The following is a 16,183-nucleotide window of genomic DNA, read 5'->3' on the forward strand; positions in this document are numbered from 1 at the left end:
AATGATTCAATAATTTATCTAATCTAGAGAAAGTAAACGCTGCTGGTGTAGACATGTTGGATGCCACACTCATACACTGTTTGCAGCAGAAACGGTGCTACCACTCGATCAAACCTTTGTAGCAGATGCCATCAAGGCCTCCACTGACTTGGTGATGATGATGATGAAGATACACACAAATAAATTCCTTATTCTTTAATTTGTACAAATCAACTAGAATAAACAGGGCTTCTAATATTTACTATTAATACAGGAAGGGGATCATATTAAGGTTAAGGTCGGTAGAGCAGCTATTATCCTACGTGGGAAAAGCTTACATTTCTTTAAGAAGAAAGGCTTCTTTCCTTGCTTGGCCAACTCTCTTTGCTGCCTCTTGAATGCCAGGGAATTTTCTCTCTTCTTCTGACATTTTCTCTGTGCTTCTTCCTGTTGTGTCTAAGGAACAACGAGGGGCAAGAAACAAAGATATTGCATTTTTCCTCTCCTCAATTTCATTTGCCTCATGGTTTTATGATCAATGCTCTCTACAGCTTTGTTTTTGCTAGTTGCCTGTACTTCAGAAGGGTAAACAGGCTGTTTAAATTCTTTTTAGCACCAACTCACCATTCGCTTAAGGAGCTGCTGCAATTTGTTCTGCTCTTCCACATTTTGGCTTTTCTTCAGTTGCTTCTGAATAACCTGCAAAATAGGAAAGCACCAACTCTCTAGGGATACCTGTTTTCATTCTGAAGGAAGAAACACAGGACACTGTTACATCATTACCTCTTTCTCCTTCTTCCTCACATCATTTAAGAAACTATATGTTTTTTCAAATACTTCTGATTTATATTCCCCAGAGAGGTCATCAAAACGAGGATCTCTGGACACCTGTGGAGGAGGAAATGGAATCAATTCTAGCATCTCCGCAATGTCAGAAAATATTTGTATGTTCTAGGAAGCCCATGCTATGGAAGCACCAGTCTGGCCATATTCCTTTCTCTCATTTCAGCATTTTGCTTTTGAAAATAAGAAACCAAAGTTATTCATTTCTTCCAAATAAGTTTCATGCTCGAATATTCAAATATTCCCCCAGTATTTTTATCGCTCGTTCTTTTTTTTTTAACCACAAATATCTGTTTTGTCTGTTCCAACACAAGAATACCCACCTTTTTCTTAACGGGCACAACTTGCCGCAAAAAAGGTACTGGCAGTTTGGCTGAAGTTTCCAAAGGCCTGCAGAACAGGAAAATAAACACAATCTTTTGGGTGGAAAAAAAGATTCATGGGGTTTTACATATTTGTGGCTTCATTCTTAAAACTATTCCTCTGAATACAATAAATAAGTATCAATGGGCATCAGGACACAAAATATATGCTTGTAATTGTTTTTGTGAGCCAAATGTCTTTCATTCACTAGGCTTTAGAAGGACTGAATAACCATAGTATACAGACTTCGCTAAGAACGTGTTTCACAGAGGCAGCTTTGTATAATCAGATAAGAATTGTTCTGTTAGTCAGTGGCCTGGTGTAACCTAATAGCCCAGACAGCTTCCTCCAAGCTCACACAGCTGTGCTTTGCAAAGAAGTTTCTAGCTTAAGCAAAGCTGGCAAGACTCTGTGACTAATAAAGGAAATCTAACTATATCCTTCAATATGCTTTTAGGATTTGCTGCATCCATAGGACTGAAATCACTTCTTGTCAACTAAGCCTATCTTCTCCTTCATAAAGAACTTTGAAACAAATTGCCCTATAAGGCATCTAGTCCATGGGGTTGTCAGCTGGAATTCCCTGAACCTTGCAGAAAGGAGACGCTTGCAAAATCCAGTAATATCTCAGAATTTAAGACTCCAAGACATAAAACTAACAACCTCTGGCTACATTACAGCCGTTTCCAGGAAGACAGGCTCTTCAAGGTTACTTCTAAAAAAATTGATAATTCTAATTTTTTGAAGTGTGAGCTGTCCTCTTCTTTTCCTGCTGGCCATTATAAAAAATTCAGAATTTCTTTTTTCTTCAACCCTATCCTTTAAATTTTAAGTTTAAAAGCATGGGTTGCCTTGTTTTGGATGATCTAAGGTCCTATTTATTAAAGAGCAGGACAAATGTATTTTAAATAAATAAAATCTAGTTTTAAGGGAAGAATATGCCCAGCCCCTTAAAACTCTTTAATATCTTACAGTACAGTTGACATCAAGAGGCTCACTAGTTTCAGAAGCAGGGGCGAAATGCTCCTGGTTCGGACCGGATCGCCCGATCCAGTAGCTATGGAGGCGGTAGCAAAAATCCCTGCCTCCCCCCCATTGCCCAGCTGAGCTGCGCAATCATCAGAGGCTTTTTTTTTATTTTTTAAAGCATTTTTTCTACAACCTCTTTGGCCGAAGAGGTTATAGAAAAAATGTTTTTAAAAGAAAAAAAAGCCTTTGCCGATCAGGCAAGTCAGCTGGGATCGTCAAAGGCTTTAAAAAAACAAAAAAGCTTCTGCCCATCAGGCAAGTCAGCTGGGATCATCAGAGGCTTTAAAAAAAAAAGAAAGCCTCTGCTGATCAGGCAAGTCAGCTGGGATTGTCAGAGGCTTTAAAAGCCGAAGAGGTTGTAGAAAAAATGGTTTTAAAAGTTAAAAAAAAAGTTGGCCACGCCCACTCAGTCATATTACTCCTCACCACCAAGCCACGCCCACAGAACCGGTAGTAACAAATTTTACATTTCACCACTGTTCAGAAGATACCATCTGTTATAGTTACAACTCTGTTAGTAATTCTCTTAGAATAGCTGTATATTCAATTAGGGTGTATCAGTTTTCTAAACCTCTTGCTACATATCATCAGTCTACAGAATTTCAGTTGATAAATGGCCTTCCTTTTAACTAATGATTGATTAATCATTAGATTCAAATGCATGACAATCTACGAAAATATCAAAACTTTTTTGAGGTGATAGAGGAAATGCAATCTGTCTGTCTGCTGAATTTTAATTTGTCTGTCATTATCAAAAGGGAATTAATGATTTAATTTTCCTTTTTTAAATTCATAACGCAAGCCTATATTGTCTTGAGAAATAAGGACATGAATCTCTAATTTTTTCATTGTTGATTAAAACTAGATTCACCACATAAATTACACATGTAAAGTTAAGCATGTGTTCTATACAGTAAATTCTAGTGAGCTTTACAAACTTACTATATAGTAAACTTACAAGCCCTACAAATTTACTGTATAGTAAACTCCAATCACTTTTACAACTTTTACAACCCAAACAATGCAATAAATTTCCCTGACAGTTTTTTTAGGCCTTGGGTGAGACACTGCAAAATTGGTAATAGGATTAGGATTTCATTTCATTTTTATTTCGATTTAATTACATACAATTAATGTGATTTCTTCCTACTAAACTATTTTCACTTTCTGATGTACTAAAAATAGAATTTGATAATAATTTTTTGAGAACTCTGGGTGTCCCACCTAAGTTTTGAGGAGACCAAAGCATCAGATTATGCAATTGTGATTTAAAGCATACTTCAGAGGGGGAAAATGAACTCAGATGACCAATTGTTGTTGTTGTTGTTAGTTGCGAAGTCATGACCGACCCATCATGACCCCATGGACAACGTTCCTCCAGGCCTTCCTGTCCTCTACCATCCTCTGGAGTCCATTTAAGCTCACACCTACTGCTTCAGTGACTCCATCCCAGATGACCAATACACCCCATCAAATCAAATCAAATCCTATCTTCCAGTGCTCCCTATCAAAGCAAGGAGAAAGCAAAGGGAACCCCTATGCTGTCCTTAGCTAAATAAGTTTCATAGTCAGATGCTACCTTTCCCTGGAAGCATATTCAAACCATATATATCTGATCCTTGGCAATTATCTCCTTAGGCAAGGAAATATAGGGACCGAAGCAAAGAATCTTTTCAATTCTATTAATTTCCTATGGGGACAAGTTTTATAGATACTACAGACTAATTCTTAGTCTTGCCCTATTGTTTTAGATACCACTGCCTAACAATTCTTTTGTTGTTCTGTTAATATAAGAATAATAGTATATAAATATGAAAATTGAAGGAAGTATTTTAATTCTATTGGCATAGTTAGATTCTAATAGACTGATTGTATTTCAGTAATTCCACTCTCTGTGGCAAATTAATTAATACAATCAGAGTATTGAGCAGACAAAAACACTAATAAAAAGCATTCAGACTGTGAATCTAATTACATGCTTTTATCGTTCCATTTCCTTTCTCCCTGCATTATCTCTTGAGAAGATTTCATTTTTCTTAGAAGTGAAAAGGCAAAATCTGTAACTCATTACAGGAATGAAAATTTCAAACAGAAGTGACTCCTCCGATTGAAGGTGGATTTTCATATTTAGCGAGAGGCTTCTTTTTTAAAATGACTCCCTAGGAAGCATGTTTAGATCAAAATTTATATTCGTTTAAGTAATTTTTTTTGCAGAAAAACTGAAACACTGAAACGACACAGTTTGACAGTTATATAAACTACACTCAAGTTTTTTTAAAAAAAGTAAATGTGACTTCCATACATTTAGGAGGAAAGCTTTTGCACTGATAAAACGTTTGCAGCACCTGCTTCCAAATCTTTAAAGAAGCCAGAACATCTCCTGAGCTTGCACAATATGCACTGAGACCTCTTAATGCCTTAGAGGGCATTAGGTCATAAAGGATAGTAGCACACTGGATTTTGTGTGAAATCCATTCTTAACAGCAGAGACTATAGGCATTCTCTGGGGAGGGCTTCTTTTAAACTGGGTTCTACAGGCCTTGAGTGGGGTCCCGGAAGGACTAAGCGGGAAAAGAACTCTCAAATTCAGTGATGCCGGACACCCCCAAACATCTATTCTTTTCCTCTCATTGGCTGCATGTCATCAGTATTTGTCACCCCCGCCATTTGTAGGTGGTCTATGAAGCAGGTTCTGGCTGCCTTTCCTTCATTCCACTTTTCTTTCTTCCCACATGCACGAGCATACAACTGAATTTCTTGCCTGCCTCCAAACTCCAACAAACAATTTCCTCATCAGCCCATTTTTTCTAAAGGACAGCTGAAAACAGAGCTAGAAATCCAGGCGTTTCTAACTTGACCCAAGATCAATTTTGGTGAGTCTCTCCTTCTTCGCTTCCCATTTTGCAAACTACATTTGGGTATCAATAAAGGAGAATATTTGTAGCTCAGGGTTAAAATGAGGGGTCCTTTGTGCTTTCTGAGCTTGCTTGTTTTCTTGCAGACATTTCATTACCCTAACTAGGTGTGTTTGCAAGAGGCCAGCTTAATCATCAAGGTGACATCTTGTGCATACCAATTTAAAATTAAATCCAACTGAGCCACATGGGAATTAATAAAGCAATCTTTGTTAAATTCAATCTTTGTTATTTTTTTTTGGTAAAAGTAAATATTAATTTTGCATTCTATAATAAACACTTTTCATTTTGTTGCCAATTTTCTATCACTCATGCCTTGCCTCTTGATTAAGCGTTCTGAGATCTATTTTTTTTAATCAATATGTTTTGAAAAACCCTTCTTCTAGTGGGAATCTCTCCCATTCGCTCCAGAAGCAGGGCTTAGATTTGGTGTTGTTTCACCAACACCAAAGAGATATATTACCACCAGGGATATATATAGCTCAAGTCATAAAGAAAACTACAACGAAGATATCTAAAAGGTATAAATAAATGAATTAACTGTGAACTATATATGATTTGCCATAAATCTCTTTCCTCCCTATTCAAAATAATAATGGGTGGCCAGAATCCTCTGCCTCTGCTGTAGAAAATAAATCTTTATGGTAAGTCTAATGCAGGCAGTCCTTGACTTATGACCACAATTGAGCCCAAAACTTCTGTTGGTAAGTAAGACATTTGTTAAATGAATTTTGCCCCATTTTACAACAGTTCTTGCCATATTTGTTAAGTGAATCACTGCAGTTGATAAGTTAGTAACAGAGTTGTTAAGTGAATCTCAATGGCTTTCCCACTGACTTTGCTTGTCAGACGGTCACAAAAGGTGATCACATCACTCAAGCACACTGCAACTGTCATAAATATGAATCAGTTGCCAAGTGTCCAAGTTTTGATCACATGAGCATGGGGATGCAGAAAAGGCTGTAACTGTGAAAAACGGTCGTAACAGTGACTTTGAACAGTCACTAAATAAACTGTTGTAAGTCGAGGACTATCTGTATATTTGTTTTCTACCATAAGGTAAAAGTAAAGGTTCCCCCGCACATGCGTGCTAGTCATTTCTGGCTCTAGGGGGCGGTGCTCATCTCTGTTTCAAAGCTGAAGAGCCAGTGCTGTCCAAAGATGTCTCTGTGGTCATGTGGCTGGCATGACTAAGTGCAGAAGGTGCACGGAGTGCTGTTACCTTCCTGCCAAGTGGTCCCTATTTTTCTACTTGCATTTTTTACATGCTTTCAAACTGCTAGGTTGGCAGAAGCTAGGACAAGTAACGGGAGCTCACTCCGTTATGTTGCACTAGGGATTCGAACCGTTGAACCGCCGACCTTCAAATCAACAAGCTCAGTGTCTTAGCCACTGAGCCACGGTGTCCCCTGATTTCCTACCATGGCATTCTATAATAGTACATACTAAAGTTATCCATGAACATGGACAATAGGTTTAGATGTGTACCATTTCTTCTAAAGAATCATTTTTTCAGCATCTTCCTGCTGAAGGATGTTTGTCTTAGGAATATGAGTTCAGCTTCAGTATTCATGAAGAATAGCTAACTACCGTATGTCTCTTAAGAGATTAGCATCAAAGACAACAAGGCAGCTGTGCTTGTGGTGGAATGGGGCAAAATGATGGCAGAAATGCATGTAATTTCCCCTGACTAGGGTCTCTCTGAGGGAAACTCCTCAGCATCACTGAATTTGCAAAGCAACTGTGGAATCTTTAGAGAGTTAGATTCTGAGGAGAAGGAACATCCACTGAAAGGACAAAAATGGATTATTGCCAATCATATCGAGGCTATACAGATTATCATTTAGTTCTCTACTGCCAAAAACCATGAGAGTCAAATGGCTGATTTGAAGAACTGATATAGCTGGGTGCTGTATGATCTGTTTTCTCTCCTTTGCAGGAAGATTAAGCCTTTTTAAACTTGTTGCCAATAACAGTGACCAAATAATGTAGTATCTGATAGAAGGACACTCTAGTTTGTTGATCAAAAAACCCAGCTCCTTGAAAAATCTACACCAGGACCTGGGAATCTTTTGAATAATCAAAGATAATTTTATCAACAGGTTATGGAGTAGAAATATATGTGTATTTTCAGAAATCTGATCTACAACAGTCACCATAATCCTTGCAAATACTCTGGAAGCTGAAACAGGCTGAATAGAGACGCCTTGAAAAGATAATGGGTGTCTTAAAAGTTACATCTCAGGAACATACTATGAGATGAATTGACTCTGTATGTATAAGTCCAGAGCATTTTTTTCTGGGAACACTCCATTTATCTCAGGGTTTCCATCTGGCACTTGTGCTATTTGGTTTAGTTTATGCCTAAAATCTTGTGCCATTATGTGTTCCTCTTATGGACAATTAGATATGTAAAGTTAGATGGCATTTGGTCCTTTTGGACTTGGAAGATTGGGTGAAGTAATCTAGGGCTGGTGAGTTATATGGTGTAGCCCTCTTTAAGTTACATGCATTTCATATGATATGGGTCTACTGATGGGTGAATTGCATTAGACTCCCATGTATATGGAGTTGTTTACACCTCCCATCTTACAATGAGAAAAGGTTTTCCCCCAGCATTGGGATTAAGACTGTTGAAATTGTGTGGGGTTCCACCAAGATGAGCTGTATTCCTTGTGGGTCAATTATTTTTCTTTGAAAGAGATTGAGATAAATGTTTGGGATAGTCTGATTCCTGCTGTTTTTGGCTTCATATTTTTGTGTTGATTAGGAGAATAGCTTTCTTTTAATCCTTAGACTCAATTAGGACATTATCTAGGGCCTGTCTGAATAGTTTGCCATCCTTGAATGGGCCTGATATGAAGACTGATTTTAATTTAGAGTACTTTCCAGTTCATCAGCTGCAGCTGTCTTAAACTGTTACGTTAGCTGTAGTGCCTTTGGCTGAGAACTGCATACTGTTTTCGCCAGCATCTGCCATTAAGGCAGAGACTTTGCTAGCTTGTTCATGCCTTACATGGGCTCCCTATCTTCTAGAGGGATGAATTGAAATAGCTGTTTGCCCCACAGGGTTGAAGCTTTGTGAAGATGAACATGGAAAGCCCTTGTGGCCTTAGCTGAAACCCTGCGTGCATTTTATTGTAGAATCTCTGTCTCCAGGACTGTCTAGGTCCAGGATATCTTCCCTGTCTTCATTTACTATTATTCCCAAAACCAGAGCTGTCATGTGAGTATCTGCTAAGAAGTCTTAATTAGGTCTACGGCTACCTATGAAAAGGAGATGGAAGAATTTTCATTTTCTCATTGCCCCGAGAAACTTCTATTCTGCTCTGAAGATTTTGTTAAAGGTGTCAGGGAATAGAAGGCGTAAGACAGTAAATGGCTACAGGTAATCTTCGACTTACAATCATTTGTTTAGCGACCAAAGTTACAACAGCACTGAAAAAAGGACTTAAGACCAGTCCTCACACTTATGACTGGTGGAGCATCCCCATGGTCATATTATCAAAATTCGGGTGTTGGGCAACCAGTGTGTATTAACAACAGTTACAGTGTTCTGGGGTCATGTGATCACGTTCTGCAAACTTTTCAATCCTCTTCCGTCAAGGAAAGCCAATGAGAGAAGTTGGATTTGCTTAGCGACAGCAAGGTTCACTTACATGCAGCTATTTGCTTAACAACAGCTCCAAAAAAGGCTGTAAAATTGGATGTGACTCACTTAACAACCACCTTGCTTAGCAATGGAAATTCTGGTCCCAATTGTGATTGTAAGTTGGAGACTACCTGTACTGGGAAACGACTGCTAATACTGGGTCCAACAAGGAATTTGTTAGGCTCAGGCATTCCAGTTCCTTCAGTCCTGAGGTCCTGCAGACTTTCCTAAGCAGCTGGGGAATTCTGCTTTGTGGAAAAGCCTGATAGATTTGAGATTTGGTTTTGGACTTTATTCTCATCTAGGGAAAATCCCCCTCCTCCCTATCTGACCCGTCTTGAAGCAAAGTTTTTGAATCATACGTAATATGTACACCTCATCCTAGGAGTACGTGCTGTTCCTTGCTTGCTTGGTGATTTGATTCTTCCCCCTGTGATGGTGGACTGAACATTGACCTCTTTTTTTTTTTTTTTAATTTGATTTATATGCCTCCCTTCTCCGGAGACTCAGGGCGGCTTACAATGCATTAAGCAATAGCCTTCATACTTTTGTATATTTATACAAAGTCAGCTTATTGCCTCCACAAACTGGATCCTCATTTCACCTACCTTAGAAAGGATGGAAGGCTGAGTCAACCTTGAGCCTTGGAGAGATTCGAACCAGCAGTAAATTGCAGGCAGCTGTGTTAATAACAGGGTGCTTAGACCACTGTACCAGCAAGGCTCTCAAGACCTCTGTTGCAAATATCACGTAGCTTATTAGCCACTTATCTAACAATCTAGTCTCCTGAGGAGAGCATAGTAATGAGACAAGAGGGCATATTAATGTGCCATTCAAGGTTAATCAGTTGGCTTACTTCCAGCCATAAGAGAGGACATATTAATGGACAGGTGTCCATGACCCTGCTAGGTCTGTTTTCCCTAGCCTACGTTTGTGTAGAAGATACAAAAGGGGGGAAAAAACTTGGAGATCCATCTAGACTCAGGGAGTTCCTGGCAGAGTAAATGGGCTTTCACATAGCTATTTTCTCTCTTTGGAAACAATGTTAGTTTTAATCTAAACCCTGCCTCTGGAGTAAGTGAAGAATGCCCTGCTTCCACTGAAAAAAAAACAACCCCAGAGGTTTCAGTTTGAAATTTGGAAATGGATGAGACAGAATTGATGAAATATCAGATCACATCTCCTTGGAAAGATTTATGTTGATTGATACCTGGCTTCAGAGCTATGAACAAAGGCTAATGATACATAGCAAATGTGCAGAGATTTGGGGACGATGTTCAAAGAGGCACCAAGCGTTGTATTTCCATTCTTGTCTGCTTTAATGTCTAAATTACTCTTCAGATCAACATTTACAAAATGCACCAAAGCACGAGGAGCTGTGATACAATAGAAGCCAACCAGCCACATAAAGAAGATCAGAGCTGTTCATAAGTAAGAGGAAAAATTGTTAGATCAAGTCAGAAACAGCAGACTGCCAGATGGATACTTAAGCTTTTAGATCTTTACAGGTTCCACCCAGCTGAGAAAGCTAACCATCATCCTTGTACACTCCTTTCTAGGCTGAATGCATTATACATGTATAGTTCCTGAAAGGTAAACTTACAATTCCTAAGCTCTGCACTAAGTGGAAACATGACATTCAATCTCAAGCATGTTCAACATTTACAGTATTATGATGTTCATAGTAATGTACAGACTCTGGAAATACATAGCAGAAGTTGTGTTTACCTGTTTTTGCTCAAACATGGTCTTTTCTTTGTTTTTGTGACATCGGGTGGCCTTTTCTTAGATGTCATTTGCTGATAAGCCTTCATCCCAACTTGGTTTCTCATTTGTAACAGCTCCTCAAAAGACATTGAAGACAATTCTGAAGGAAAAGGAAAATGCAAAGATATACAGACATACATCAAAGTATTGTAAATATTTACACCAGTCTTTGGCAATCTAAGCACTCTCAGATGTATTGATTTAACATGTGGAATTTTTCAGCAATGGACCATACTACTCAAGGTAGGAAAGCTGATTGACATATTTAATTATTTATTTTCTCACCACTGCAATCCAGAGACTCTGGGCAGCTTACATAAAGAATAAAATCAAATCAAGACATTTATAAAAGAATAAAACAACCTGCACAAAAAACATAAACAATAAAAACAAAAACTGAATGTGGCTTGATAAAATCAGGAGAAGCAGACATGTATTGAATGCTGCAATTCCTTAAACAGAAAAAATTGCTTCCTCCATGTTCTCCAAATACATAGACAAACAGATAGATAATTTTTTTTCGATCATTGCTTGATAAAATTACCATCAGTAAAATGATAATGCAAAACTATCCCCCAACAACAAGAACTATTAGCAACCATTTGTGGGCAAAGGTTACACCTAATGTAGTAAAATGTGTTACTTTTAGAGAAATAAATATATTTTGATATTTAACAGATAGTGCAGATAACAGCTATCAAAGTGCCATGCAAATTTAAATAAAAGAGGGGTTATCAACTGGCAGTAAATGTCCCTTTAGAACCGGCAATACAGAAGAATATGAACTGTGGTTTTTATACCTATATCACAGGGGCAATGTCAGGTTCCCTATGGAGTTTTCCTATATTTCCCTTCCAGAACAGCTACAGGGAGCACATTAAATCAAGCAAATGATAAAACACTCCTAAATTTGGGAACTATGATATGATATAAACATAAGGCTGGTTTAGTCACTAAAACTTGATCATTTGGAATTATATTGTGATTGAAAATAGCAATCCTTGACCTTCTATATCTTAGTACTATATTGATCTAACTTGATTAACTCGAAGGTTAAGATAGCATCATTGGAGAAACCATACAAATTCAGTGTCTTTTGAATCACTCTGTTTCCCAGGAAGGTGATTATTTTATTATTTATTTATTTATTACATTTTTATGCTGCCCGTCTCCCCCACAAGGTACTCTGGGCTGCTGTTCATACTGTTGTATAGTCATATATAAGCTCTGTGTAGCAATTGTGCTTGGGCTTTAGTTGCAAATAATTTAATTGCAGCAGGGATAAACTGCTCCTGTAGAAAAATAGTATTTTTTCATTGCTGATGCAGATCTCTGTGAACTATGGGATACCTAGTCCACCTGGGCATTTTTGCTTGAAAAACTCTTCCTAGTTACTCTTACATCGATGCACTAGGCATATTAGAGCTATTTTTTCCATTCACATCAGAGCCAGATTAACAGTTCTATGCACAGAGCGGCAGTATTTATACAATATAGTACCATAAGAACTTGTAATACCTCAATAAAACAGGTTATGTGCCTTGGTTAGAGAGCTCACCCCATAACTATATTTGCTTAACTTCATGCAAAACTTCTTATATCAAAAATATTTTCTTGGCTGCTATGATTTCCCTTTAGTACCCCTAGAAGGAAATAACTGTACCGACTAGAAATCAGCAGTAAATTGAATCACAGTCTCAAGGCAGATTTTTCTTTAAATGAAAAGTAATTTTTTAAAAAAATATTATGTTTGTGCCTTAGGTGCCAAATCAAGTATATTCTGTTCACCTGGTCATTTAATAGCTTTTTAAAGGTTTTTAAAAATTATTATTTTACACATCTTAAGCCTTCCCTGATTTGTCTTACTGGCAACAGTAATTTATATTATTGTTATGGGATTTATATAACTTGTCTTAAAGATTAAAATAATGAGAAAGTTTTCACTAAAACGAACACATTATTTCTATGGTGATGTTTCAGAAGAAAATTTTATCTTACTTTTTCTAAGCTAAATCCAATGCTTATGGCATCAATTAGATATGTCATGTACCTGGCTAACTCTCTTTTAGACAAAGAAAAAAATGTTTAAGGTGACACACTATTTCTAATGATAGCATTTATATATCCTGATACATTACATAGCAGAGATAAATTTTTAAAATATTTTCTGGGTTTCCTACTTTGAGCAGAGAGTTGATTTGCTATCTGTCCTGCCTCCACTCCTGAGTGAAGTTTTAACTCAGATTTTCCAATTTTTCTGTGAAATATGAAATGGTAATTTAGTCAAGATCATGCAATATTCTGCTAAATTAACCACTAGAGCTGATTATATACTTGGGATATAAGAATAAAGATGAATTACAATGAATCAAATTGCTGCCTGCTTTAACCAAGTGCTATCTACATCAACTGGCAGATTTTTGTAGGATCAAAGTAAGTTTATTTCCCACCTCTTGCCACTCAAGATTAATTTGTGAACTAAAAAAAGCCAATTTGTGATCTTCCTGTGTGTAAGAATGCTGCTTCCTCTATATAAAACATACCTATGGCATTTCTCCATCCCTAGATTACAAAATGAATTTGCTTTTTTAAATATTGGTTTCTTTCTTCTTCAGCTGAAAGGGCTCTTGATAGCCATTTCACACTTGCAAACGAGGTATAATTAGTGTGTCTTTCCTATGACTTATTTGAACAGCACATTTCTTAGTGCTGTTCAGAAAATTACTGTAAATAGAGAAAGAGATGCTGAAATCATTGAAATCTTTCAGAATGTAAGCCCGTCTTTTTCCTTACATTCACATGTACTAAAAAGGGCTCAGGGTTGCTTTGTGGTAAATGGGTGCTGAAGTGTCATCACAGGTCAGGCAATGAAAACCAAACATGTTCTCCATATTCACTATAGTATACTACAAACACTTCCTTTCACTTGAAGCTTAAGAGCAGAATTTTGAAGTTAGTGCGCTAATACTTCAAAACTTTTTATATTTGACTATACTTCTGAATGATTACTTAGTTCATATTTTTCACACTGCTATGGACTTTTGTATTACAAGTATATTCTAAGGGAATATTTTTCTTTTTATATATAAATAGAAATAAAATTCTAAACTATTGTAAAGCTTTAAGAATAATAAGAATACAACAAACTAAATTAGAGCAGGAAATGTTTAAAAGAAAAAGAAAGAACAGAAAAAAATAAAAGTGCAATAAGAAAAGAAAATTTTAAAAAGAGCAAGACAGAAAGAAAAATATAAAGATGTAAACAGTGGCTTTTGATATACTTCACAGCAAGAACAATTATATCTTAACCCTTCTCTCTAAAGCAGGAGTGTCAAACTCATGCCGTCACGGCAGCATCACGTGACATATTGGGACTTTTCCCTCCTTCGCTAAACTGGACGTGGCCAGCGTGTGATGCATCCAGCCCATTTGACAACCCTGTTCTAAAGTTATAGCTCTTCTTTCCATATTTATCTTGTTCAATTAGCAAAACCATAAATCACAAATTCATTTTTTTTAATTTTAAGCAAAAAATATATAAGAGGTTTCCAGTTATCAATGAATGTAAATACTGACTTTTTTCTAATCAAAGAAGTTACTTTATCCATTAACAGCAAGATCTGTTAATTTTGCCAATTATTCCTCTACAATGGGTTCTGCCAAGTGTTTCCATATCTGCGCATGTAATATTCTTGCTACAGTAATCATTATTGAAAAATTCTTCCATGACTCTTCAAGCTGTATATCACTTTGGTGGTCATGTGACCAGCATGACAGAGGTACACAGAACATCTTATTCTTCAAAATCTTCTGTTTTAATATATGTGTTGAATCCATTTTCAAAATTGTTTTTAACCTATCACCAAGCATTATCTCTTGTTCACATCTCCAATATATATTGGAAATACCTTCATATATTCTAATTTCTCTGGCATTGTGTACCAACTAAAGAAGTCTTTTTCAACCAACAGAACACAAAACTAGTTTAAATAGCAAATGACTCTTTTTTCTAAATGAGGAAAGAACTCACATGAGAGTCAGAGTGGAGAAGGTCTGAACAGTGTTTCCAGCTTCATACACTGAGCAAAGGAACTGAACATCTCAACACAACAATGCCTTAGAACAGCGGTTCTCAACCTGGGGGTCGCGACCCCTTTGGGGGTCGAACGGCCATTTCACAGGGGTCGCCAAAGCCCTCTCTCGCCCCTCCCCACGCCTTCACTCACCCTCACCCTCTGCCTCTGTTGGATCGCCCGGTCGCCGTTCACTTACCCCGCCCACTCCCAATCTATTGCTGCCTCCGGAGTCCCAGCTGATGGCTAGAGGGAAAAAAACTTTAAATTCTTGCCGCAGGGCTTCAAAGAGCTAGCTGCAAAGAGGTAAATTCCTGGAGCAATTTTTTTCCCCCTAGCTATGCCAAAAAAGCGAAATTGAAAGTAAAGAAGGGTCTTTGCTGCAATGTGACAAAATGAGGCAGAGAGATTTCTTTTTCTTTTTCCTCACCAAAAAAGGTAGGTGCAAAACTGCAAACAATGGGAAATTTAGGGCAAAAGAGGAGGTTCAAGATTTTAAAACACAAAAGAAAAAAAGCTCTATTTAACTAGGGAATTGTAATAATTGAGATACTATTAATTGTATATTGTGTTGAAAGCAGAAATGGTTAAGTTGTGGTTTGGAGGAATATATGGGGGAAATTATTTGGTTTATTATTATTGGTAAATATAATTAATTGATTTGTAAGAAATTGGGTTGCATGGAAATAATTGGAATATTCATGTTCATATTGATTAATATACAAAAAAGATAGTTATATAACTAATTGATTTATATTAAAATGTTGAATTTGTATTAAACAACTGATTACATAATTACATAATTAACCAATGTGAGGATGGATATAAAAAAAGATGACAATGTGAAGGGGTATAATAAAGAATAGAAGGGAAAAATTGAATTTGATTAAGATTAGAGATGAGGATGAAGGGTAATATTGGTTTTTTTAAAAAATAGATGAGGAATAAATATGGTAAAAAGGAAATATAGAAATTGTAAATTTAATTGAAATGACTAAACACTGTGTTGGAAGAAATATCCTTCTGGGTTCTGCTCCAAGTGGGGAAAAAGACACTGGAAACATGGAGACTGCTTGGAAAGATGGTTTAATGGTGGACAGGATCACATGGCTTGAGTTCCTGAACAGAAAAGGAGCAGATACAGTAAATCCTCAGGTTTTTATGCTCTCGCTGGCTTTGCATTTCTTGGGGCCCCAAAAGAGTATCCTGATTGGTTGTCAGACTCCCAGGGGGTGGGGGTCTTAGCTAGCCTTGCTGGCTGATGGTCACATGTGCTTCCCAGGTCACATGCTTCCCAGGTCACGTGTGGTAAGTTTCAGTTGCTAGATGGGGCCCATTGTGTTAGTTTCTGTTGCTATTGTGTTGCAAATGTCCTTTGACAAAGGATTGACTTTCTGCCTCTGGCCCATTAACAAAGGGTGGGGGGCAGGAAGGTGGGAGCTGCTTTGTCTGTAAAATATGTTTCTCCATTTCTCATCCAGGGAAATATAATATTCTGCCTTTTTAATATTTCCCAAAATATTTCATTCTTCTAGGAAAGGGGTGGGTGCTAACCTCCTACA

General features: G+C 37.3%; 1 protein-coding gene across 5 annotated transcripts in view; it reads right to left on the reverse strand.

Moving 5' to 3' along the window:
- The window catches only part of RRP36 (ribosomal RNA processing 36), a 52,131-nt gene that overhangs the window by 2,840 nt on the left and 33,108 nt on the right, over positions 1 to 16,183 (reverse strand). For all 5 annotated transcript variants that reach the window (XM_034427577.2, XM_087888101.1, XM_034427576.2 and 2 more), the window contains 5 exons: positions 10,510 to 10,648; positions 1,146 to 1,212; positions 763 to 867; positions 604 to 678; positions 318 to 435 (listed from right to left, as the gene is read on the reverse strand). In XM_034427577.2, coding sequence (XP_034283468.1) covers positions 318 to 435; positions 604 to 678; positions 763 to 867; positions 1,146 to 1,212; positions 10,510 to 10,648 — 504 coding nt within the window. The remainder of the gene's footprint in view (positions 1 to 317; positions 436 to 603; positions 679 to 762; positions 868 to 1,145; positions 1,213 to 10,509; positions 10,649 to 16,183) is intronic.

This window comes from Pantherophis guttatus, chromosome 1 (genome assembly GCF_059756535.1).
Source record: "Pantherophis guttatus breed Tessera chromosome 1, ASM5975653v1, whole genome shotgun sequence".
Lineage (NCBI taxonomy): Eukaryota > Metazoa > Chordata > Lepidosauria > Squamata > Colubridae > Pantherophis > Pantherophis guttatus.